Genomic DNA, 26,408 nt, shown 5'->3' with positions numbered 1-26,408 from the left:
TGGTAGTGGTACTGTCCTCAGTTCTTTTTTTAAATGTACTACTGTTGATTGCTGAACAACTCAAATGTGAACTCACTGGTAAACAACAATCTCAGTTGTGTTTGTTCATCTCAATATTTCAATTACTTTTTTAAGGTTTTTATGCAGCTATAGTGGATTGAGATTGCAACAACTCAAACAGTTCTTACTCTCATCAGGATGACCCTTGGACACCTGCAAATGGAGCCAGATTTTTATTGGAACAACTCCTATCTTCTAGGAAGCATATCCAGAGATCATTGATGAAAAATGTGAGCTTTCTTCCCTGACTGGGTTTGTCTTGCATACAGGATTCACCGATATACATGTAGCTTTACTTCAATGTAACACATGATATAACCTTCACTGTCCAAAATGATAGTTATACACTTGTCATGAGATACTTCCTTCCTGATGGCTATGCTTTCTCCAACACACATTCTGGGGAAGTGATACTGATGGGTTTATTTACATAGTCAGTAAGCTGGTATGGTACTCTTTGATTGTAACCAGTCAACAGCTATTTTAATATTTTGTGAGCAGCCGTATTTTCTGTGGGGTGACTGGCATGTTTTATAATGCTTTTTACTGGTCTTTGTGTGTTGTTTTCATATTCATTTGTGGGTATGTATGTATAAACTAGGGAGTTTCTAGGCATCTTGTACAAGACATGTACAAATAATAATCACAAACTGTTACTTATGTTATTCTTAAAACTAATGGTTCTGTCAATTTCTGAAATTTTACAGATGGCAGATTATGAAAATACAATAGGACATAAATGATTCTTTAGAACACTTTATACCATATTGTGAATGGAAATAAGGATGTATTCAGAAACTATATTTTTGCCACTTTTTCTCTTGCAGCACTTTCATGATTCAAGTGCTTGAAACACTCTCATACATTTGTAACTAAAAACATTTTGGCTATTTTACTCGTGCTATTATCTCAACTTTTTTTACATTTTACAGAAAGAGTGGTATGATTTTATATTTAAACAAGTTTCCTTCCAATCACTTTATGCAAGAAATTAAAAAAATTACAAATACACTACCACCTGGATATTCAACACCAATATCTTGTGACAATAATGTAATTAACTTCATATAATCAAAAACCATATTATATGTGTTCTTTCAATTGCACAAAAATTTATTGCAACTGTTTTTAAGGAAGTGGTAAATAAAATTAAATATACACACAGTGTAGATGTGGCTTTCATAACACATACAGAGCTCAGTTTCCCTTATTACTTGTATAATACAGTGTGTATGTTGAAAATGAATTATGAATTTATCAAAATTAGCCAACTGCAAAAGCATACCATATTCACTAAAAGAAACCTAAAAAAAACCAGTATTATTTACAACAGCATTGACATATATATATATATATATTTATTGTTCAAACAGTTAAGTCACATTCAAGATTTTCTGATATCTCTTCATTAAATACATGGATCAACATGTGCTTTGGTATCTCTGAGCCACGAACACGAATTGTGTAACAAGCATTTTCCACCTTCTTGAGGCTTTGTCTTAAAGTCTGAATTTTTCTGGTGAATTCCCTTCCTGGTGTATTACCAAATGATAGAAAGGCATCATAAATGTTTTGAATGAAGTGACATAATTGAAAGGGTTCTTCTAGGTTCCCTTGCCCAACGCTGTTGATACATTTTCTCATTAACTCGCCAGTCAAGTCAGCTATACCAAGCATATAATCCTGTGGAGGAAGAGGGACCAACACTTGCTTGCTGAGTAGACTGTCTTCTTTACTACTCTGTAAATACAATGAGATAATATTTTATGCTGCAGTGAGATGTCAATTACTTAAAAAGATTTATCAAAAATTAAACAATACTTTAGTCAACAATATTTTCTACAAGTTTGCCAATGTATCTGTTTTACATACTGACAAAAGTTTTGCTTGGGCAAATACTTGTACTTCATGAATGAATTACATCTATATAAATAACTATATTTATACACACATGTAATGAAAGGATTAATCACAAGGATGGTCCTAATTTGCAGGTAAAATTTCAGGTTAAAAATTCTAAAGCTCTCACCAAATTTTGTTCCAATGTATGGAAATATATTAAATGTCAAACTTCATTCATTTCAGACTACATTTAGAGGTTTCTCAATGAGGTTAAAATTTTAGACTGCAGTGGCTTGGTACCATATATATTATGTGATATAAAAATATATTTATTATGTATTATAAATTATTTATTTAAAGTATATTATTATGTTATTGCATGTACAATACTTTAATTACATGATTTTGGTGTGGTTAGTCACTTTTGCATTGTTATTGTTTCCTTTTGCTGTAACTAAAGAGTCTTCTATGATCCTGCACAACTTGAAAGAAGAATTGTTTACTGTTATAATGACATTATACTCCTCAATAAGGGCCACAGTTCTTTCAGCATTGTAATTACTTTACCACATTCAAGTGTTGAATGTGTGTAGTGCTTTCCTGTAGTTCTCTCTGAGCTCCCATGACTTGGGGCCAGAATCCAGAAGGAATTTTGATAATATCTATTGTGTTCTTTGTGACAAAATCTTTAATTGACATGTCCTTAGACTTCCTGATTTCAGCTGGATGAGCTTTGGAGGTTCATCCATGCCTACTTTCTAACTTAGTGCCTTTACTATTGCTCGTTTTATCTCTGTGAATACAGATGAATCAAAGAATGCAAAACCAACGAGTTCCTTGTTGAGATACCATAGATTTCCAGAAATTTTTGGACAGGCAATTATTTAAACAGCAGAATTCACATTCTTATACTTAACAACACATTGTAGGAAGTTAAGATCAGTACAAGGAGCAGAAATGTCATCAGAAGCAGTGAACTGTGCCTTGAGAGGCTTGAATAACAAAGACGCAGATGTCATGGAGTTCTCTTTCCTCACGGCCAGTGAGCTTAAACTGTTAAAAAATCATCCAGATCTTCAGGAAATATACTGTCTCAGCCATCCATCATGCAAGATGCAGTACTCCAGGTGCTATAAAAACACTCCACAAAGAGGAATGCCACCAAGAAATGTTATGGCTAGGTTAAGAAGCTCTCAATAATTATCTCTAGGTTGAGTGGCCTGAAGATATCTTTTAGTAAACTATGTGGCACTGTCCTTAGCTTCCTCTGTGGCTTCTATTACTTCATCATGATCAGCTGCAGTTTCATAACTCAACTTGTACATGTATTTCCAAGATAGTTGGAACCAACTGAAAATTGCACTGTCTGGAACAAAGAAAAGCTTCATACAGTCTTTGAAAACACATGCCATGATAAGTCCTAATATATGATGCCGGCATGCCAAAACCAGAAGATTCTCATTTTATTATTATTCTAACAGCATACATACTCCATTTCTATGACCAGTGTTGGTTGCTGTTGTGTCAAGACAAACTGCTTTTACATGATCACTGAGTCCCCACTCTTCCAGCAAATATGCTACAGCAGAAGCTTGAATCTCTCCAGTGCTTGAAATCAACATTGGAACACGTAGGAGTTGGTTTACTCCTGCTCCAGACAGGATCACTGTTCTTGATACCATTATATCATACAGAATATTCCAGAAGCAAAAAAAGTGACAGCATGGATTATTTACATATAATAATGTGAAACACTCTGAAGTATTCCAAAATATGGTACAATATCCCAGAATTCACAAGAATATTGCACAATAATATACTAGAATATTCCAGGATTTTTTAGAATATTCTGGAAAATTCTAGGATATTCAGAATATGCAGATATAATGTGAGCTACAAGGTAAAACTTCAACAAAATGATGGGGGTGAGAGTATTGTAAATCAAAACCTCAAAAATATATACCACAATATTAATTCACATTTAACTAGTCAGCAAATAAAGTATTACACTTATCTGACTTCAGGCAAGTGATATGTTATAAAGAAATAACTTATACTTAAACTGTATCAAGATATGCTATTTTATGATATTAAAAGACTGTTTGGTTTAGATATTATTGATTAATTTATTTTTGTGAGTGAATATTTTATTATTGTTTAGTTTTTGTTATAATAGGAGTTAAAAGCAGACGATTGTAGGAAGTTGTGTTTATAAGTAATTGATGTTTAGATTATCAAACGTCTCATGCAATACATTGACGTCAAGAATATAGATTTCTAGAAGGTGGGCAGACAATTCAGTGACAGACATGTAAATAGTATGAGATGAGTGGAAACAGCAGACATATAATAGCAAAAAACAGTAAAGTTACAGGCCAAGGAAAAGTTTGGCGTAAAGTTATCTATCATGGAAGTGATAGGCCTAACGATTAACATAGGCCTAGCATTTAATATGTTAGAGTAAGACTAACAGTAGAAAAGGAGATAAGAATAATAATTTATTCCATCAAAGGTTGGTTCTAATGTAACTGAATCAGCCTGAGTGCACTTTAACAAAAGGAACAGAGGATATTTTGAAGAAAGAAGACCAAACGATTACAGTAACTCGTGTCACAACTGTAAGTGAATCACACTCAAAATACTAGTGTGAGAGTAATAAAAAAGATAGTTCAACTTGTCAACTGAAATTCTAAAATAACTGAATAGGCCTAAGTGGACTTTTGACAAGAAGAGAACTATACATATATTGTCTAAATTATGCCTATAATCACTATAGTGTGAAGTATTTGTTGTACATGTGTTTAACTTGTTCCGAATATATATATTATTTTGAAAACAAGAGAAGTGCATGCTATTTAATTATTGTTGAATTTATCGCTAACAAGTCACACACACACACCTACTGTAGAAGAAACCTAACAACAACAACATAGTTTATATTTATACTATTAAGAAGTATAAGTAAAAACCTTTTTATTTTGACAATTGGCAAGATGAAAGAATATATATTTTAAATTCTGACATACTATTTATTTCATTGAATATCATCCTATATACCTGAAAACAGTTTATATTGATTAGTTTCCCAACATGTTATACAACTCAACCAATTGATCATTTCTAGTTTTAGTTTTAAACAATGCTTCAAGTTTACTTAAAACTGTGTTCCTACTGATATATTACTGTGTTTAAAATACAAGATCTTAAGCTTAAAAGTAAGCATTAATAATAATAACAGGAATCCTTCTACTTCATACTACAGGGCATATTAATGAAAACATTAATGTTCTTTTTTACCCATAGTGTTAATTTCAAATCCGATTTAATCTTCTGAAACTTACGGTATCATTTTCTTCATGGAAAACAAGGTCGGCCTGAAGTTCCTCAAATCCAACTAACCTGTTGTCTTTCAAATAATGGTAGAAACTTACTGCTTCAACATATTCTTGAAGACCTTTTGGGACAGTAACTTAACATCAGTCATGTATATATCAAGGTTTCACAAGCATTTAAAACTATACCAGTTAAATTAACCTTTAAATGTAGGTTTTAAGTTAACATAAACCACTTTTATAAATATTTAGGCTTTTGAACTTTTTTTCATTCTTATAAAATCTTAACTTGAGAAAAGTTTATTAAAACAGTATATTGTTGAAAATGTTGGGTGGGATACAAGATTCATGAACTTGCAAGCCAAAGCTTAAAGAATTTACTAAAAATTCCTGAAAGTAAAATTTGTCTACTATCTGAAATATTCTAAAATAACTGAAAATTTTAACTTGCTATTTTAATAATTCTTGTTTCTTAGCAACAATGAAATTAAATGAACACATAGTTTCAAAACAAAAACTCAAGTAATGAAATATTTTATGATCCTCCATTAATAGTTTAAATCACTGAAATTGATAATTTCATCCAAATTAAATCACCAGGCAAATGATTTTTAAATTAAAAACCTTATGAAATTTAAAGACACACTAAATATCAGATCCAAATAAGTATTTTTTTCACTGTTCAGCTTTCTTAGCATTATTTGATGTTATAATTATTAAACAGGTTATTTTGCTACTGCTAATGTGACATACAATAGTGAAAGAGAGTATACAATAGGTTATGAAATCACATTATAGCAACCATTAGACAGTTAAAATAAAACAACAGATATAATTGTTATTTCTGGTACCTGGAGATATGGATCTTAAGTAGTAAAAGATATCTTCATCTTGTAATTGTTCAGCTATCTTTCGTAAATTGCCAGATTGGAGTTCCTTAATTTTGATACTAGCTTCAGACAGCAATTTTTCAGTAGTCTCTTCCTTACAGCTATTTGTACAAAGATAAGAAAGAAATATTTATGAGACAAAAAGGTTTTGTGATTTGTTTTTAAGACTCATAATGTAGGTAAATTAATTAATTAATATGTAAGATTATACACAGACTTTTCTCTACGTAAAGAAAGGTATTTTAACACAGAGAAAAGTCAGTGTATAATTTTACATACAGAAGTTATTATTTTGCTACACTGAAAATATTTCCGATATTTGCTGTCCTCTATATGCAGAAAATTTTTTTTTTCATGACAATCCTTGAACTCCCATTTACATTATGATTAGTGTGCTTCACAGCATCCTTGCATATAAATCATTATGCAACAACCCTCCACCAATAGGAGGTCAACACACCCTCCTAACACGTGACTCCCTCTATTCAATTTTACTGAACTATTACTTCAAGATTAGGCATAAACTAAGCCGCAGTTTTAAGAGGGGAGGAGGAATGGGAAATGTGAGAAGAGGTTAGTACCTGTTGGAAATATATGTTCAGTGTACGAAAATAATAACTTCTGATATGTATAGCTAGAATCCCACATTGAACAGGTGGAGGGACTGGTGCGAGGGATATAGAAAAGTATCCACCAAAAGCATTTGAAAAACACCTTTGAAGTATGACCCCTGTTGGGAGAGAACACACGTGGGAGACTGCACCACTTCTTTACCAGGTATACTCTTCACCCAGTATGGAAATAAGTGTCTCATACACAGCCAGAAAGTAGGAGAAGCACATAAAAAAAATTGTATGGGTTCAAACCCACAAAGTACCAGAAGCACAGTTCCATATAAGAGTAGATAAAGGATCCCCACCCGCTGATGAGAATGCAGGTAAAGCTAAGAAGGATGTGTCCCATGGTGCAGAATTGTTAGGGTACATCAGACCACATGAGGCCAGTCAACTCCAGTCCCAAAACCAAGCAGTATCAAGCATGCATCTTCCAACCAGTAGGTAGGAGGAGGGTCCACACAGTCTTCACCTCAAGTTGAGCAGAACAGAAAGATATACTTACCAAATTTATCTACAAAACATGGCACATGTGCGCAAATCCACAACCATGAACAGTCATCCGGGAACTTGACCTCTGAATGACAGTAGGAAGGGATGTGCCAATGTGGTGGTTCACATCAAATCCAAACCCCATTGGACTGGTTCTACACTGTGTAACATCAGCCTCAGGTAATAAAACTCCTGGAGGCAGAGTACCAGAGGGATAACCATTGTAATGAGCAACATCATCCTCTAGATAGGACCACATAAAAGCTGGAGTGCATGTGCATGCAAATTCAATCTTTGGGACCCATCACACAGAGGTGGAGATCATGAGGCAAATCTACTAGAACAATGTAGGATAAGGAAGTACGAAAAACACGTGTGAAGACTTATGTTGATTGGTCCAGCTCAATTCCAAACCAGCCACTGGGAATCGACATCCAGGTGATGGTAGGACAAGGGATCCCAATCAGAGGGGTGAACTGCAATGTGATAGATCTACTAAAAAGCAACATCATCCTTTGGATAGGACAACACAGAAGCTGGAGCATAATGTCAACCTCTGGGTCCCACTACATGGAAGTGGATTGCCTCTGTAAAAGATACACAACCTCACCCTCTGGAAAGAACCGCACAAAAGCTGGATGCATCATCAATCTCTCGGACACACCACACGAATGCAGAGCACACTTATGAAATATGCACAACATTATCCCCTGGATAGTACCGCACAGAAGCTGAAGCACAATGTCAACCACAGAGTGGAAGTGGATCTCCTCCATTAAATATGTACAACCTCAATCTCCAGGACCCATCGCAATAAGGTGGAGCACATGATATGGGGATCAAATCACTACCACCCTACATCTACTGAAGTGAAAAGATCACATTCAGGAGGACTCCTCCATGGTCCGTCACGCATGGAAAGTGGCAAGGACTCTCATACTCCACTAGAACAACAATTGGAGACAAAAGGTGGTACTAGAGACAGTACAATGGGTGACCATAAAATCCCTATTTTGAAAAGCACACCAATCCTGATTTATTCAATCAAAGGGATGGGCAGCTATCATATCCCCTGCTGCTTTACCCACGTAAGTCCATGGGTTAGTATAGTCTGGAATTGGCATATTAATGAAGCAAATATATCATGAGGAAACCTAATATCTTGTGGAACACCCCATTTTAACAGTTTGCTTTATTGGCCATGGGTATACATCAATATTGTTGGGATCAGCCACCACCCAAAGACAACTTTGTTGGGACGTCCAATACAACCCTTGCCAAGCTACCCCATGCAACATCATTCTACACTAGGGCCCAAACCTATAGAGGTGGAGTGACAGGAATAGCTGGGAGTAATTTGTGCAATATCAACCCTGGATAGAACTCCACAGAGGTAGGAGTGCAGATATCACCAGCAGATTGACCAATATAACCACAGTTCGCAGAATAATCAGATTCAGAACCTTGCAAAATCAATCTCCAGGACCCACCACATGGATGTGGATAAACAGTCACTAGGTGGAGATAATATACCCCAGTATGACTTACTGGTGGCTGTAAATGCAGAATTTGAGAGATAGGAAGTATACCTGGACAGGCAACACTCACCACTGAGCAGGATCCTAAACCAAAAAGGGATATGTCACTGGAAGGAAAAATAAGATATAGAAAAGTTAAATTATCAAGTCACAGCTGCACCAATGTTTGGAGAATGGCAACAGGCAGAAGGCAATACCCAGAGGAGGAAGAAACAGCCACCCAATGCAAGAAGAGGAAGATGAACATATGAGGTGTAGTTCACATGCCTGACTGAAGAATTTCTTCCAATGAATGAGGAAGGTGAGATGTCAGGGGAAATGTGAGGTGCCTGATCTGATGCAACAACACCTGGAACAGATTGTGGGATGATGGAGACAAAGAGAAATATGCCAGTCTAATAAGTTGACAAACCCAACCTGTAAGTGAAGAAGAAAAAACGTCATGTACAGAGGAAAGTTGTCAGGGGATGATAAGGCAGGAACAGGAACCACAGAAGGAGGCCATGTAAGTAATGTAACAATGAAGAGCACAAATGGGACATAGCCTATCCAGATCAGACTGGGAATAAAGGTGGGAAATGGAGGGAAGAGAAATCAGCAAGAAGGTAGAATGTCCCCCACAACTGTAGGAAACTTGAGGGTCGATGGACCACTCCATTGGATAAACTTTAGTGGGTCAGGAAAAGGGATTGGCCAGGTTGAAAGCACCTGGAACATGACATGCAATTAAATGTATCCTTAGCATTTGGGCCCACTAAAGTAGGTCTAATGTTTAAACACAAAGGAAATAGGAATGGGTGCCACCTTGGTAATTGATATAAGTGACAACCGTGAAATTGTCTGAGTGGATCATGATAAGTTGGTTCTATATTGCCAGGATCTCCATTATGTTGATATGGTAATGACATTTCACTCTGAGACCATTGACCAGAAACCACCCGCTGGCTGACACACACACACCCAATCGTGGAGAGAAGGATCAGTGAACAGATACAAATCCGAATTAGGCAGTGGAAGTGGTACCCCCATCATTATGTTGTCCTTATTCAACCATCAAGGAAGATCATCTGTTAGAAATGGAGGAAGGGTTATTGGGGAATCAAAGGGATCCCAAGCAAGATTTCATTGGTCATGCAATGTCTACTGAAGAGAACACGTATGTGCTCAACCCAAGGGGATAAGGGATTCCATAGAAGCCCAATTCTTCAAAAGCGATAGAACCTCGCAAGCAGAAATGGTGTGGAAAACTGAAAGCTCCATCAAATGGAGATGATGTAGAAAAGGTTGGGCCCGACTGAGGTAAGTGTAGAAAAACACACCTAAGTGGACAAGATATTGGGTAGGCATCAGGAAAGACTTCTCCAAATTGAAAATCCAACTAATTTGAGCTACTTCTGTTAATAGCAAACAAGTGTGTTTAGAAGACTCCAGTTCATAAATGAGCTAACAAGATCCAGTCATCCATGTAGTAGTGGAAGCACAACCCTTGAATATGCATAATTTAGGCAAAGGCTTTGACCACCTGATGAAAGATATACAGAGATAAAGCAGGCCTGAAAGGCAAGGTGTAAAATTGATATACAACCTTGTAGTGGACGAACCAAACGTAACACCAGGACCGAAGAGAAATAAGAATATGGAGATAAACGTTCGAGACATATACCATGGTCATCCACGGACCTAGAAAAAAAGCCCACTGAAGTGTGAAAAAGATTTCCATGGTAAAGTGGTGAAGATCCAGAAACGGGTTGAGAGGGGACAAATCGATCACAGGATGCCAGTCTCCAGTTTTCTAGGGGGATGACAAAAAGCCTGAAGAAGGCTGACTGACAGGCTCGATAGCTTGCTATGATAGAAAAGGCTGCACAGTCTCTGACAAATGCTGACTGTAGCAGAATCCCAAGGTAACAAGAAGAATGTAGGTACATAAGACAATGGAAGAGGGGAGAGGAAATGGATGAAAAATCCATCTGATAAAAACTGGATTGCCCACAGATCAGGAGTGAATTCTCACCACAGCTCAACAAAATTATACAAAAGTGCTCCCACTGGACTGGAAACCATCTGATAATCACCAGAACTGCTGGGAACAATGAACCCGATGTTGAGACACACTATGAAATGTTTAACTCCTGGTGGTATGTACTGGCAAAGAATGGGAAATGGGTATGGGACAGGGCAAAGTAGTGGGGTAGGACAAACAAGCAACCAAAGAAAGGGTTGAGTGTTGTCTCACAGATTGCACACATAACTCCAAAAACTCAGAAATATCTCCAAAGACAGACCGGTGAAGCTATCTGCAGGTCCTGAAGATACGAGGGAGATGACTTGTGACAAGACAGCGTCCCTACCAAAGAGATCCCAATAACAAATAAACCATGTGTGTAAAGAGCATCTGAAAACGTCTACACTAAACAACTGCTTAATGAGAAGTGATAGTTCAGTAGAATTGAATAGGAGTCATATGCATCAGAAGGATGTGTCACACTCCTATTGGTGGAGCATTGTTGCTTGATGATTTACATGCAAAGATGCTGTTAATTACATTAATAGTGGGGTAAGTGGGAGTTCAAGGCTTGTGGCATGCAAAAAACGTTTTGCATATAGAGGGCAGCACTGAACAAGAATAGCTATATGTGTGTGTGTGTGGAAGGATGTAAGATACCGTATCGGAATTGTGATTTATATGACCTTAAGAATTGGGTCAGTTTTTTCTTGTTATTTAGATATCATCTAAACTTAACTCCTTTACGATATTTTATCAAGCATCATATGGCTTTTTAAATAGAGCTCATCAAAGTGGATAGTTATATATAAGGGCAAATCATATAATTTCACATTTCTGCTGAACAAATACTGATTAAGCAAAATAGAAATCTACGGATAAAAGTTGATAAACTTGCTGTAGGGTACCTATCGTTAAACCTCACATATCAAGGATACAACCTGCTTTTGGTCAATGGTAAACACTGACATCAGAGAATTGAAAAAATTCCTTACTATTTGCCAATTCCCCAAAAGTTAATTGAGATCCCCATTTTTATTAATTTTCAATAACTTGATTTAGAACATAAAGTGTAAAAATTGTATACTACAGTTTTTAAGAAGCTCATGTTAGCTGGATGTGTGAAACAAAATTGTAAATAATTTAAAAATTTTACCTCTACATGTTCTTTCTAATGAGAAAGTGGAACAATTAACATATGCTATGCGTATAAAATAATAGTACATCTTGAACTGTATAAAATAAGTTTAAACATCTTCAGTATTTGAGGGTTAGTTTATTAATGACTATAAATGTTTGATTAATTTGGAACACAATACTTAATTCAAATTGCCATGCAATATTTTAAATATACTAAACAGAGTAGACATTAACGTAGAGTGACCACACATCCTGGTTTTGTCGGGGCAGTCCTGTTTTTTGGTAGTTTGTCCCAGCATCCAGAGAAAAGTTCTCAGGATGCCAAAAACATTCAAGTTTTATGATGAAAGACATCAAACTGTTAGTCACATTGAATCATGAATGTAATAGGCCTATTCAAATTAATGCTAAAACCTAAAAGTAGTATGTTTGAAAATGTTATAGATTCTTAAATAAATCCATGTATGAAGTAGTCTGTTCTAAGATGAGTTGGATAGAGTGAATAATTAAAGATTTCTGGGATGTATAATTTGACTATTTCTGCTCATCTGTTTTGTGCCTATAACCAAAAAAAGTAATTGAAATTATTTCAAAAACAATGCCAATGTTAATATATTTAGAAATATTATGGAACAGTTCAATAAATTCAAAGTAAATGAAATAAAAGTTAAATTATTTCAAATTTGTAATAACCATTTTGAAATTGGGCAAGGGCTGGGCTGTCCCAGTTTTTTTGGCTTAGAAATCTAGTCACCCTATATTAACACTATAACTTTGTGTTATATAAATTGAACTATTGAAAATAAACTAATGACTGAAGTTTGATTACTTTGAAATAATAAGATAAAATTTTTTATATTGTTCTAGTTCATTGCTCAGATCAGTATACAGATGATAACAGAACTTTAATTATGTTTTGGCCCAACTTATATTATGTTGATCTTACCCAGTAATTCTGTGTAATAGAAAGATTATCCTCTTGCTCTCAATGGTTAAATCCCTACTAGACTTCACCAAATTTTCATATTTGTCATGCTTGGCATCTAGCTCCTCCTGAAACTTTCGAAAAACCTTAACACAAGGTAATGATTCATCCACTTGGTGTTGTAGTTTGGAGAGATCATCTCCATCTTCCTGGATTTTATGCTTCCAGCCTCTTCCTCCCTTCTTCCAAGGTGGACCTTAAAAATATATTTAGTAATAACTCTGAGGATACTACATGAAATTTTACATCTATACATTTTCAAAATAATGCTGACATATATATTATGCCAGACATGCCAATTTCAATTAAAGTATATGGTAATAAGTAGTACTAAAATCATATATATATAGAAAATCATTACTTCTTGGTAAAATATTGTAGAAATATTATTGAACATATATAAGAATGTGCATATATGACAATGATCAAGGTTCAAAAGGACATTGTCCAATACCCTAATCAAGTACTTAGTTCATTGCCACAATCTTTTCAATGTGATGCTATCTTTCAAAAGTACTAAAGAGGTCTCATAACTCTCGTATGAAATTAGTCTTACTTAACCAGAACTCCAACAATATATATATATATATATATAAAACACACACACCAAGATGTACATATATATACCACAGAATGTAGCTTATTTTCACCATAGCTACTTCTAAATGCTCACCATTTTTCAATAAATGTTTCTCCTATGTAAGATTCAAACCTTTTATGCTTCTATACTTCTTGCACATCACTTAACATCTCTCAATACCAAAACTCATATTCAACTTTCTTTTCCAGTGATCATATCTGTCAACATCATTTTGAATGACAGAATAACATTCAAAGCATTATCAGCCACATCAAATATAGTGCAGTACAAACATCCATCAAATCACTAACGTAAATAATGAAAAACAAAGGTCCCAAAACTGCACCCTCAGAGGCTCTTTACAGATTAAAGCAATTATAGAACACATTCATTGACATATTGGTAATGTTTACAAATGAAAATTATACGTATATATCTAAATAACATCAAAGCATTCTTACCACAAATTTACCCCATACTAGACAATTTTACTTTAACTTTTTAAATTTAACATACTTGCAACAAATTTTATTTAAAATGTTTTCTTTACAGGAAATGTTGTTTCCCATAATATTATTACCTTGACACTTAAGAATCATCAACACAACATTAACATTTAGGTTCTAGCACAACAGATGTTCTACACAGTAAACTTAACAATGTTCACAGGAATAGTTAATAAGAGATTTGAAAATTCTGGATGAATGAAGTGTAGTGCAGGATCAATGAAAAAGATGTAAAGAAACTGATCCTCTTACCCCCAGCAAAACATATTTTGGTGACAGCTACTTTGTATAAAGCCCCCAGTCTAATAGTGATTGATGAGGGGAATGATTTAGAAATGTCACTGCAAAAAATAAAACAAAAAAATCTTGCTGTGCACATATGTAATTTAAAACATCTTTAAGCATAATCATATCTCCCCTCTATGATATTAACAGGGGAGGAGACATTTTCCTGAGGTTAAGAGAGCTGATTTATTTACACCTTTTTAACTGATCCTGCACTAAATTTCATTTGTCCAGAACATTTATATCTCTTAATTATTTCTATGATTTGACGCTGAGATTTTTAATTTTTAAATATTTTGAATTTTGATTTTCAAATAAATGGAGTAAAAAAGTGTTATTATCCAGAGATGGTTTTAGAATAACTAAATATGCAAATCATATGACAAAAAGTGGCCACATTGTAAGTAAATGTACAAAACAGGGCATTAACTGTTCTCTTTGAAGTTCATTAACTGGATCATAATATATACATACAATTAAATATTAGTCACAAAGAGTTAAAAATCCAGTCAATACCAATAATATTATCAACTGACCCCTTACAATCAGTCCATTGTAAAATTCTGTCATATATTTCTTTGAATTCTTTTGACAAACACTGTATTGAATATATAAGCAATTGAAGGAAATTGTCAGATGCAATCTCATTAAATGGTTATTTATTCAACAGGCAATAGTCTATTGAAAACTTTTATACCACAGTCTAGCCATAGCAAGCAAATACATGTAGATAGCTGGATATGATAGCTGCACACTGCATATGCTTTAGTATTTTTATAATGTGCAAATACGTGACTTAAATTAGTCTCAGAAAAACAATTATATTAAAAATTAACACATATACTTAATATTTTGTTTTCTACTTTCAATTTTTCAACATTTATATGTAAAATTCACTGAAGATTCCCAGATACCATCTTGCTTTCTTTGAGAGGAGAGAGAGATACACATGGCTTGCAAAATCCCAGACACTTACAGAAATTGAGATGGTGTCTGGAAATCTTGAGTGAATTTTACATTAAATAAAATTGTGTTTTTCTACACACACAGTAATATTTGTGATATAATTAAACATCACAGAAAAGATTGGTACAGTAATTAAATACATATCAAAATAGCTTAAAGGAACTCTAAGTTGATGTAATTCCACAAAAACCTTTAGACTTTCAATGTCAGATTTCCAGATGATAGATGTATGAAGTCAAATGCTAATAAGCAGATGAGAAGTTGGCATTGAAAGTTCTGTGAGATTTAAGTAATAAAGAACATGTGACTGGTTCACCTTCAAAGCATTGTAAACATTAAATCATAGTAAAAAGCAGTTTGTGTATTTTGTCTAAAGTTATAATTTTCCTACACTGAAAACGTATTTCCAATAGGTACTTACCTCCACTAACATAAGTAGCTATTCTTGTTCAGTGCTGCTCTCTATATGCAAAATTTTTGTATGCATGCCACAAGCCTTAAACCTCCAACTCATCTGGAATTGAATGATTCAAAAGTATCTCACATGCAAATAATCATATGACAACCCTCCAACAATAAGAGCGTGGCATACTCTACTGACACATGTGACTCCCTCTATTCAATTCTAACAAACTATCACTTTGAGCTTTGGCAGAAAGTGGGAGCACCGGTTTTCAGTGGGGAGGAAGGGTGGGAAGTGTGAGAAGAGGCAAATAACTATCAGAAATACATTTTTAGTATAGGAAAATTGTAACTTCCGATATGGTACATTACCTCTTCTCATATAAATAGCTAGAATCCCACATTGAACAGGTGGAAGGACAGGAATTTGAAGAACACTCCCAAAGAGAAGATCTTTGGTGTAGAAGATCATACGTGGGGGACCGCATCACTTCAGTACCAGGTAAACTCTTTGCCCAGTGTGAAAAAAGGTGTTGCAAATATGGGCAGAAACCAGGAACCGCCCAGGGTTTGGAAAGAGGATCATATCTGCAAATATGGGCAGAAATAGAAAGTAGCACATCCAACAGGGAGAGATTTATGGTTGGATAGGGATCCAAACCACACGATATACGAATCTCAATCTCATAATACACAAATGGACAGACTGTACACAGCAAGTCAACTACATCCGAAACCCAGGCCGCCGAGGAACCGACATCCGTGTAGGGTTTGGAAAGAGGATCATACCGCCGGCAATTCGACTACAATCCAAAACCCAGGCCACCAGGAACTGACATCCATGTGAGGGTAGGAAAGAGGATCATACTGGCAGCAAGTCATCTACAATTCAAAACCTAGCCATCAGGTGGGGGTAGGAAAGAAAATCACACTGTCTTCACCTGAAGTTCATGAGACTGGAGGGAATCTTGTACCCTCCAACCTATGAATGGGACACATGATAGCAATGTGAGAAATTGATCAATCAATTCAGGAACCTGACATCCATCATCAGAAAGATGTCTGTGTAATGTAAAATATCTCATTCAAAATGAAAATGACATGAGCCACCCCAAGTGCAGTAACATCCTTGGAATAATAAGAACATCAAGGGATATCAATATTAATCTGCAAATACCTCCATCATGACCAACAACATAGATGGAGTAACAAGAGTATAATTGAGTGAGGGAATAGAGACAAGTGTAATACATGTGCTGATTGAACATACAACCTCCAAAGTGGTAAGGTAGAATTCATAATGCACAATGAATACCCAAACACAACTGTGTGGGCAGAAATAAATAAAAAGTTCTTGTAATGAAGTAATAAGTTTCATAACTAGGTAGAAATATGAAATAATTCCACTTCAGAATAACTCAACAAGTAACAAATATTACTACCGTATAATAAAGAGTAAACTTATTAAGATAAGTTAATACAAAGATGTGGAAAAAAATGAAAATAAAACACTTGAAAGGAGCACAAACTGATACAACATGAGTACTGCCAAACGAGAAGTGATAGTTTGGTAGAACTGAATAGAGGGAGTCACATGCATCAAGACAGTATGTCGCATTCTTATTGGTGGAGGGTTGTCGCATGATGATTTGCACGCAAAACACACTGGAATCAATCAATTCCAAATGGGTGAGAGCTTCAAGGCTTGTGGCATGATAAAAAAAAAATTTACAAATATACAGCAGCACTAAACGAGAATAGCTATTAATGTGAGCGGAGGTAAGGTACCATATTGGAAATACACAAGTTGCACATAAACTGCCTTGCCCCTCATTGGATTAAACTATTATTCTGATTCATAGGATTTAATGCTGGTTTTTACATGATAATGCCAGAGATATATTCATTAATGCTTATATATGTATGTATGTGTACAATTTCATTGCTAAATATATCTATGTATGTGTACGTGTTTGTGTTCATTATATTTTACTTACAATGTAGGTTACCATAATAAATTGTTATTACTACCTCTAGCAGTTTTATTACTCTACATGAGCTACAAAATTTTTAGAGCTTCACTGTGTGAAAACTTCATGCTGACTGATTATGTTTTAGTGTTATTTTGATTGAATGGATCTCTCTAGTTTGGTTAGGTTGGAATTTTGTGCAAAACTACACAAGGGCTATCTGCGCTAGACGTCCCTAATTTAGCAGTGAAAGTCTAGAGGGAAGGCATCTAGTCATCACCACTCACTGCCAACTCTTGGGCTACCCCTTTACTAGCTAATAGTGGGATTGGTCATCACATTATAATGCCCCCACAACTGAAAGGGCAAGCATGGTTGGTGGGATGGGGATTCGAACCCGTGACCGTCAAATTGTGATTCAAACGCTCTAACCACCTGGTCATCCCGGGCCAGATTTCTCCAGAACAGCCTAAAATATCATGATTTTTCTTAGAAATGTTGTGTTGGTTGAGAATTTTATCAAGAAGAAATTTTATTGCATATGCACCAAGATATTAATTTATGGAAGAAAAAAAGTTTTTGATTGTAAAATGTAGTTAAGAAGATAGTGTTACTGTTCGTAAAAGTGTTGAGTTTTAGTGCCAGAGTTTAAATAGTGGAGTGAATTTTATATAGTCACTTTGCTTCTCACCTAACAATGTCATAAGAAAAGTAAAAGCATCTGTTTGAAAGTTTAATTACTAACTATCAAGAAAATTAAAGCTAAATGCAAGTTCTATTCAGCTGAGTATGTGACAAGTAATGGATCAGTGATAAAACACATATTAAATTTCCACCCTATATTTCTTGTAAACTTTAAAGGTTTGTTTGTAATTAAGCACAATGCTACACAATGGGCTATCTGTGCTCTGCCCACCACAGGTATTGAAACCCGGTTTCTGGCATTGTAAGTCCGCAGTCATACTGCTGTGTCACTGGGGGACAAACTTTAAAGGAAACGATTAAAGAGAAGCATCAGATCAAACACAACTGAAATCATACTGTCACACTTTTTACTTCTCCCATTACACTGTAAATCTCTTCTAAACAAACCAAGTAAATGTACTGAATTTGATAATGAAGATACTGATAATGTAAGTGAAAAATACGGAAGAATTTAATTATTTTACTCCAAGTCATAAATGCTAGAAAGCTGCATTAAACTGGCATTACTTGATTCATGGATGAAATATAGCTTTATTGTCTCTCTATGCTGTTTTTGCAAACATCACCTTCATTCACATTGATAAAAATTATTATGTTCAAAACTTTTTTCAAAAGCTGTGACCAATCTATAAACTTCCAAGCTGTGCAAGTAGCTAGCTATAAACCTTATGGGCATTAAACTACAGGCACCCAGCAGAAAGTCAGTGTCCTAAGGAAGCTTATAATGTCAAGGTGGTGTCTTATAGCTGAGTATATCAATCATAAAGGGCTAATAAGTTTTATGATACCCATTCCACAGCCAGTCTTTCGTTCATTCAATAACAATAACTAAGCAACTTCAAAATATTTGTTACAGAGTTTTAATCATCAAAGAACAATGTAGCCAATATAAAGCTTCTCTGAAAGTGATGTCCACCACTCCATTCTACCAACACATCCATCAAGTAACGGAAACGTTCAAAAATGCAAAAAACCTTTGGAGTCAGCTTCCAATTGCTGTTTCAGGACATTTTGGGCTTAGATACTTGATGAAGATGTTTAATGGGTTTCAAATTTAAAACTCATTCAATTCTTTCCGCATATGGCACAGTCATATGAAAAGGTCAAAGCATATGTCATTGTACGATGGAAAGCAGGAATTTCTAACCATACACGAACATGCATATGAAAAGTTATAAAATATTCCTAAAGAAAAACATCCAACAACAATACAGCAAGTTATCATCTCAGCCTTTGAGGCAACACATCTGGTCAAGTTATACTACCAAGAGAAAGATCTGAGTGATGAGTTTAGTTAACCCTTCTTACTAGAAGCATCTTAAAACAAACATGTTGTTTGGTCAATAAATTTGTCTAGGAATTGTTACATTAATACCATTTATATGTGCACAGTTTGGCAAATCAGTTTTTTATACCCATTGTGTTACCACTATAACAAGTGTGTTGAAAAGTTGGTGATATAAATAAAACAAATGTGAAAGATAAAAAATTACTTTGACAGGTGAAACTTAAAGGAATAAATGGAACAATTTTACAACTTGTTAACATTGATGCCACAATACCACCTACATGATTTTTACTGTTTTATTAAAGAAAACAAGTATAAAAACAGACTATTTTTTACCTGTGTTTATTGTGCTTTTTGTTGTTAAACTAAATGCCATGAAAGAACAAAAATTCATGAATTTAATGCTGAGGAGCAAGCATAAAAATGTGGAAATCTTAAGAAACTAAGTCACATACTTAGCTACAAAATGCTAGTTGTGTCAGCTGCATAAGTTAGTATATTGTGGAAAAGAAAAGCACATAAAATAATGATGCTTTATGGCCGTACCTCAACACACAACTTAATTATGATAACACTTGATTCTTAAGAGTGAAAGTTTCTACAGTTGCGGTTAAAAATGGATATAAATACAAATTTTCACTTAAAAGTTTTGTTATAAATTACATTGCCTATGGATAGCTCTGAATGTCAACAAACACTTACTTGAAATTACCTTAGGAGAAAATAAAATTTATAGGCAATTGCCAGGTGCCAGTCATAGAGTTTAAGACTCAACATTAGCACAATACACCTTTACAAAACAAAAGTAGATTAACTGCAATATTTTTGTTATTACTTGTAGATCCTGAGTACTAAAAGCCTAGTTGTTGTGAATATTAAAAACATTTTACATGTATCACTTGAAGTTACTCCTGTACGTATATTCAAGTTTTATTTTTGTCATCTAGAAATATATATAAGATCAGAAATTATAATCATGTTTAACTGAGAAGTAAAGCTGAATGTTCACTGTATATATCAATAAATTTGAAACTGTTACAAACAGATTTTTACATTTGAAACAAACATCAAATGTATAAAGTAATTTTTTTACTTTGTAGTATTATCTAGCACGTAAAACTAAACAATCACTAATTATTAAACGTCACATCACACAAACCTTTGTTGAATTATTAGATTAAAAAAAAATTCCTATACTATATGTAATGAATTAAACACAATGTATAAGTACAATATAACAACAAGACTATGTGTGTATATCTCTAAATGATACCTACATTACATGTAGTTCGACTGCACCAATCTGTAGTTATATAATCATTTCATATGATATTACATTATTCTTTTTCTGAGTTATTCACCTTTCACGTGTAGATCAAAGCTTTGACAAAAGGACATTGTAAATCTATTATATTTAAAAGGTAATGCATGGTTTGAAGTATAATAGGTGTTCAGAAATAAACAGGAATTTCTTTCCCATATGCTGGAAATGAGTAAATTACAATAAACCTAAGTCAACATCCATTCAAAATATTCTCTCATATACTTTTCACTTAATTACAACAAATTAGAAATTTGGATCAACAGTCCTTTTTCATTTATATATGTACCAAACTGCTAATGGATAAATTATTTTATTTGGTAACAGAAACTCTAATAACAAGAGTCACATAGAAATTAAAAAACAAAATAGTGTAATATTGCAATTAATCCCACTAATTACTCTGGTGTATCCTATCTATGTTACCAGAAAATGAGTGACTTTACCCACTGTCATCTGACCACATGGTTAGGAAAACCTAACTTCCTTCTGCAAACATTTTAAGTCCATAGACCACAAATTCACCAGGGAAATGGAAATTAGCAGGATACTGCTATTAATGGACATTCTCATAATGTAACAAAAACTATAAAAAAAAATGGACCACTTGTTCATTCAAGACTATCCTTGCACATCCATCCTTGGAAGTTATAGTTTTCCTGCACTGAAAATGTATATCTGATAGATACTTACCTCCTCACATAATAGCTTTTCTCTTTCAGTACTGCCATTTATATGCACAATTTTTGAATGCCACAAGCCTTGATACTCACACCTAACCCCACATGTTTACACTTCATAGAGCTGAGCTTGTAGCATGCAAATAAGCATATGACAGCCCTCTATCAATAGGAGTATGACACATCCTCCTGGTGCATCTGACTCCCTCTATATCTAACCCAATCTTCATATTGACATTATAGTTGGGAGGATGGGTAGGAAGTGGGAGTGGAGATATAACCAGAAATACTGTAGGAAAATTATAACTTCCAATATGATACCTTACCTCTTCTCACATGATAGCTAGAATCCCACATTAAACTGTTGGAAGGACCAGTGCAAAATTTACCTAGATGAGCACCCTTCAGAAAGCATCCCAAGAGAGTTCATGGATCACATCACATCTGCACCAGGTACACTCTTTGCCCATTGTGAAGATATGTGCTGGTAGGATGAATAATCCCAGCCAGAGGGGTGAACTGTATGTAGTATATCATCTCCAGTCCAAAACCAGGCAGCAAGGGGAAATTTTCTTCCATTCTGCAATAGGAGGAGAGTTCACACCATCTACACTGACAGAACACCATCGCCATACTCTCAACTAAATGGATATAAACATTTTTCTAAACTGAAAATGTGTTTCCAATAGATACTTACCTCTTCTCAAAATAGCTTTTCTCCTTCAGTACTGCCCTCTATCAGTGCAAATTTTTAATGCTCATCACTAGCTTTCCACCTCCCGCTTCTGCATACCCACATGTAACTTATTATGCAGTAGCTCTCCACCAATAGGAGCATGACAGAAGTAAGCAGTGAGAGTGAGATACCATCAGAGAGTCCAGACCAGACACAGAAGGCAGTCAGGATCAGAATGGACATAAAAGTGAGAAATGGGGGGAAAAAAAAAGTGGAATTACCCTACCTAATAGCAGAAGTCTTGGGCAAAAACAAGCAGTTAGGGAAGAGGAAAACATAGGAATTGTGGAACACTGCTGGCGACAAGCCAATAATATGAAGAATAGAGATTTGAAGGAAAGGTGACACAGGGAACAGGACAACACTGAGATTACAATCTGGGAGAGACACAGGGCGGGGAGGATGGGAAAGGGAAAATCAATGAAATAACAAAGACAACACTGGAGATTGAAAGACAGACACAAACTTAGTAAATCTAAATGTATAAAATAATGCAGCCCAATAGCCGGCAATCAAGGAAACTGACAATTCCCTATCAAATAGCCAAGTGAAAAATGCAGTCAATTGTGGTAGAGTGACCAATAACAGAAAGTATTCCCTTTATGCTGATAAACAAATAAAAAGGAAGGACATACAGGTTGAGCAATCAATGAAGCAACACACCTGGAAAATCCAGATTGTCTGGCGATGGACTGGACAAAAGTCACACATGAAACAGGAAGGCAGGAATGTATGCATGATGCACGTCTGATTGAGATTTCAAAGGAGCATGGGAGACAATGGCAAAAGAAGGGGAAGAGATACCAAAAGCTTGCACAGAAGTAGAAACCACATCTGAGCAGGCCAAAACTGAGCCACTAAGAACACATGACACAGAGTGGTCTGAAACAATGAAAGATCCCTAGGAAGAAGACAAACAGGAACATATGCATACAGGTAATATCCCTTCCAGTTTTGAGTGAGAGCATCTACAGCTACTGCTAAAGGATGAGGAATGGTAGACCAAAAATGAGGAAGATGTGTAGCAAAAGTATTCATATCTGGAAAACTCAAATGAGAACAAAACTCCCAAAATACCCATGGAACTAACAATCACTGTCAGGAGAATCTTGTAGGGCTGAGATAATCGTTCCACAATCAGATTCAGGGCACCTAGAATATGACATGTAAACAATCTAATGTGATGATTGTGGGTCAGGTAGAGAAGATTCAACATTTGGAAACAAAGATCTTGTGACTAGATACCCCCCTTGTATGACAATATAAGACACAACCATGGAATTGTCAGAGTGGACCTTCACTGAACACCCACCACACATCCAACAAAAAGTGAAGCAGAGCATGATGAACTATCAGCTACTCCAAGATGATGACATGTAGGGACAATTCAAACCCCTCATTGTAAAGCAAGATTCCAAACCTTTGAAATCAAGATAAGGGAAGAAGATCTATGAATTGCATAAGCAAGATCTTCAGATGTAAGATGAGGAATACTAACCCCCAACCAAAACTGATCCCCCAAAATGCTGGGCATGAACCACAATATCAGGTGAAGGAAGGAAAACTAAATACTGGCCCCTAGATTCTTCACCTAATAGGACAGATTATGAACCATAGGAAACATGAGATAAGAATAAAACAGCACAAACCTGATCAATTAATTCCACAAAGGACAAAGGAGATCTGGGTAAATCCCCTGATATCACTCGTGACAGGAAAGCATATTCAGAAGGGAAGGGGAATAGGCTGTCCTAATTCTTGTCTTCCCTGTCAGACACCCCAGGAGCAGGCACATTTCTCATCAAATAATTGCCATCATGTCCTCAGCTGATAATTGGAGTAATCACCCCGATAGTATTAGTCAGGAAACTCAGCTGATAACTGGAGTAATCACCCCGATAGTATTAGTCAGGAACTCAGCTGATAATTGGAGTAATCACCCCGATAGTATTAGTCAGGAACTCAGCTGATAACTGGAGTAATCACCCCGATAGTATTAGTCAGGAACTCAGCTGATAACTGGAGTAATCTCCCCGATAGTATTAGTCAGGAAACTCACAGCAGCAGTAACAGCTGTGGCAGGTGTAAGTACCAGAAACTGCAAGTGTATAGTGGCAAGTCCAAGAACCAAAACAAAAAAGTTGACAAATGTGCAAGTAAAAATAAGCAAGTCTGTACAGTACTGCTGCCAATCAAGAAGTCATTAATAAGTGAAAATGTGGAGACGGTGCTAGTTACGAGAGGGGTTGTGTCATGCTTTTATTGGTGGATAGCTACTGCATAATCATATAAATATGGATATAGAAAAACTGGATGTGGAAGGCTAGTGGCGAGCATTGCAAATTTGTGCCAGTAGAGGGCAGTACTGACCAAGAAAAGCTATTTTGTGAGTGGAGGTAAGATATCGTATCGAGATTTTACACAACCAAGATGATGCCTGCATGGTCCACCACCCCAGCAGGTAGAAACTGATAAGTACTCAATTCAAATGGCTGAGATATAGAATAGGGATGAAAAAAAGACTTTATTAACTAGACCAGCCAACCCACATGAGCAGCCCCTCAAAGAAGTAAATGTGTGTGCATGTGAGATGTTTGTTGGGATGAAGTCTAACCCTATAACCTCTGGTACCATTTTTAAATTCCTTTCTTTATATAGTACCATGTTACATTCAAAATTTAATTAAACAACTTTACTATCAATACATATATGTCAATGAAATTAATATTATAATGTATGTTATAATTTGAATTTTTATGTTATCTACGTTTTAATTACTTTGTTTCAAAGGAAGTGTTTCAAAAATTACTTAAACTGCAGTTTTTGTGTCACGTGATCCACACACTATGAAAAATCCAGATTTTAGCAACAGTTCACTATTAGCCACATATGCTGGCAATGTAGATGAATATCCAGATGCTATGTACATGTGTCTGAGGACATTTGATATCTAAAGTCTGCAGCTGTGTTGTCTGGGAAACAAATATAAATTTTCCAAACCTTGACAGGTACCACGCTCACCTTCTATACTTTGCCTTTAGATCTACAATGTACATGTAATTATTTGAAACAAGTGTATATAGTTGTTAGAAAGAGCTCAGTTTACTCTATAATTCACCAATGGTTAATTTGAAATTGGCATACAATTTTCAAATTGAAGTAGAAGTAACTGCCATTTGTATTGTTATCTGCTTGATTGAATATTACACTTATGGTAGTTTCTTACCTAAATATGCTACAGTTAGAGAGACAGTTCAATTGTATTTAGGTCTTACTTTTACATTTTAGTTAATTATGTATTATTTACATTTTAAAAATCATACTTGAAAGTCTTAATGATTTTTATAAGTTTGGACTGTGAAAGTGTATGAACAATATGGTATCATTCATGTGTGCAAAGCTTTAGTCAAACGAGTCCTTGTATTACATGTTTCCATTTCTTAATTAGAAACATTTCAATGCAGTGTGCATTAATGATAATAGGTAGAGTTAGTGATATTGTAGATAAATGGAAAATAAAACAAACATTTACCTTAAAAAAAGCTCTTGATATTCATTTAGGAGGTCCTAGAGATTATGCAAATGAAATGTGAAAATTTATTAAATAATAAATAGTATTTTTATACTGCACATAAAAATCACCTTACAAGTGAACTATTCAGAGTCCTAGTGCAAATAACTACATTAAATATGAAGTTATTTATTAAAAATAGCAGAAAAAACATATTTTTCTGAAACTACATACTTTTAGGAAAGGTTTTTGCCAAATTTCAAATAATTTCACCCACTAGTTTTATTTTTGTAGTGAAATACAATGAGAGCAACATTACCTTCTCTCTGAGAGCGTAACTTGAGGTTCTATGGTTAAAGCAATTAGTCATCCACATAGACTGTGAAAATGAAGAAGACAAGGAAAGTCCTTAACCACCCAACATTACATATAGAGTGCAGAAGCCAGACCAAATGGAAAAGCTCAGAATTGATATACACAACATAGTCACAAGTAAATAGACACCACCTTTTCAGAAAAAAGGAAATTTTTCAGTCATATTCACATGAATTGATATATTT

At 35.1% G+C, this 26,408-nt stretch overlaps 1 protein-coding gene across 2 annotated transcripts in view; it reads right to left on the bottom strand.

Annotated features, from left to right (window-relative positions):
• Positions 1-1,395: 1,395 nt before the first annotated feature.
• The window catches only part of LOC106457631 (translin-associated protein X-like), a 46,368-nt gene continuing 21,355 nt past the window's right edge, over positions 1,396-26,408 (bottom strand). For both annotated transcript variants that reach the window (XM_013917065.2, XM_013917066.2), the window contains exons 3-6: positions 12,860-13,094; positions 6,086-6,225; positions 5,244-5,356; positions 1,396-1,800 (exon numbers count right to left, since the gene is read on the bottom strand). In XM_013917065.2, the coding sequence (XP_013772519.1) occupies positions 1,426-1,800; positions 5,244-5,356; positions 6,086-6,225; positions 12,860-13,094 (863 nt within the window). In that variant the 3' untranslated portion in view covers positions 1,396-1,425. The remainder of the gene's footprint in view (positions 1,801-5,243; positions 5,357-6,085; positions 6,226-12,859; positions 13,095-26,408) is intronic.

Source organism: Limulus polyphemus, unplaced genomic scaffold (assembly GCF_000517525.1).
Source record: "Limulus polyphemus unplaced genomic scaffold, Limulus_polyphemus-2.1.2 Scaffold353, whole genome shotgun sequence".
NCBI classification, from domain to species: domain Eukaryota; kingdom Metazoa; phylum Arthropoda; class Merostomata; order Xiphosura; family Limulidae; genus Limulus; species Limulus polyphemus.
Note: the sequence above shows the minus strand (reverse complement) of the source record. Positions and strands in the feature narration are given on the sequence as shown.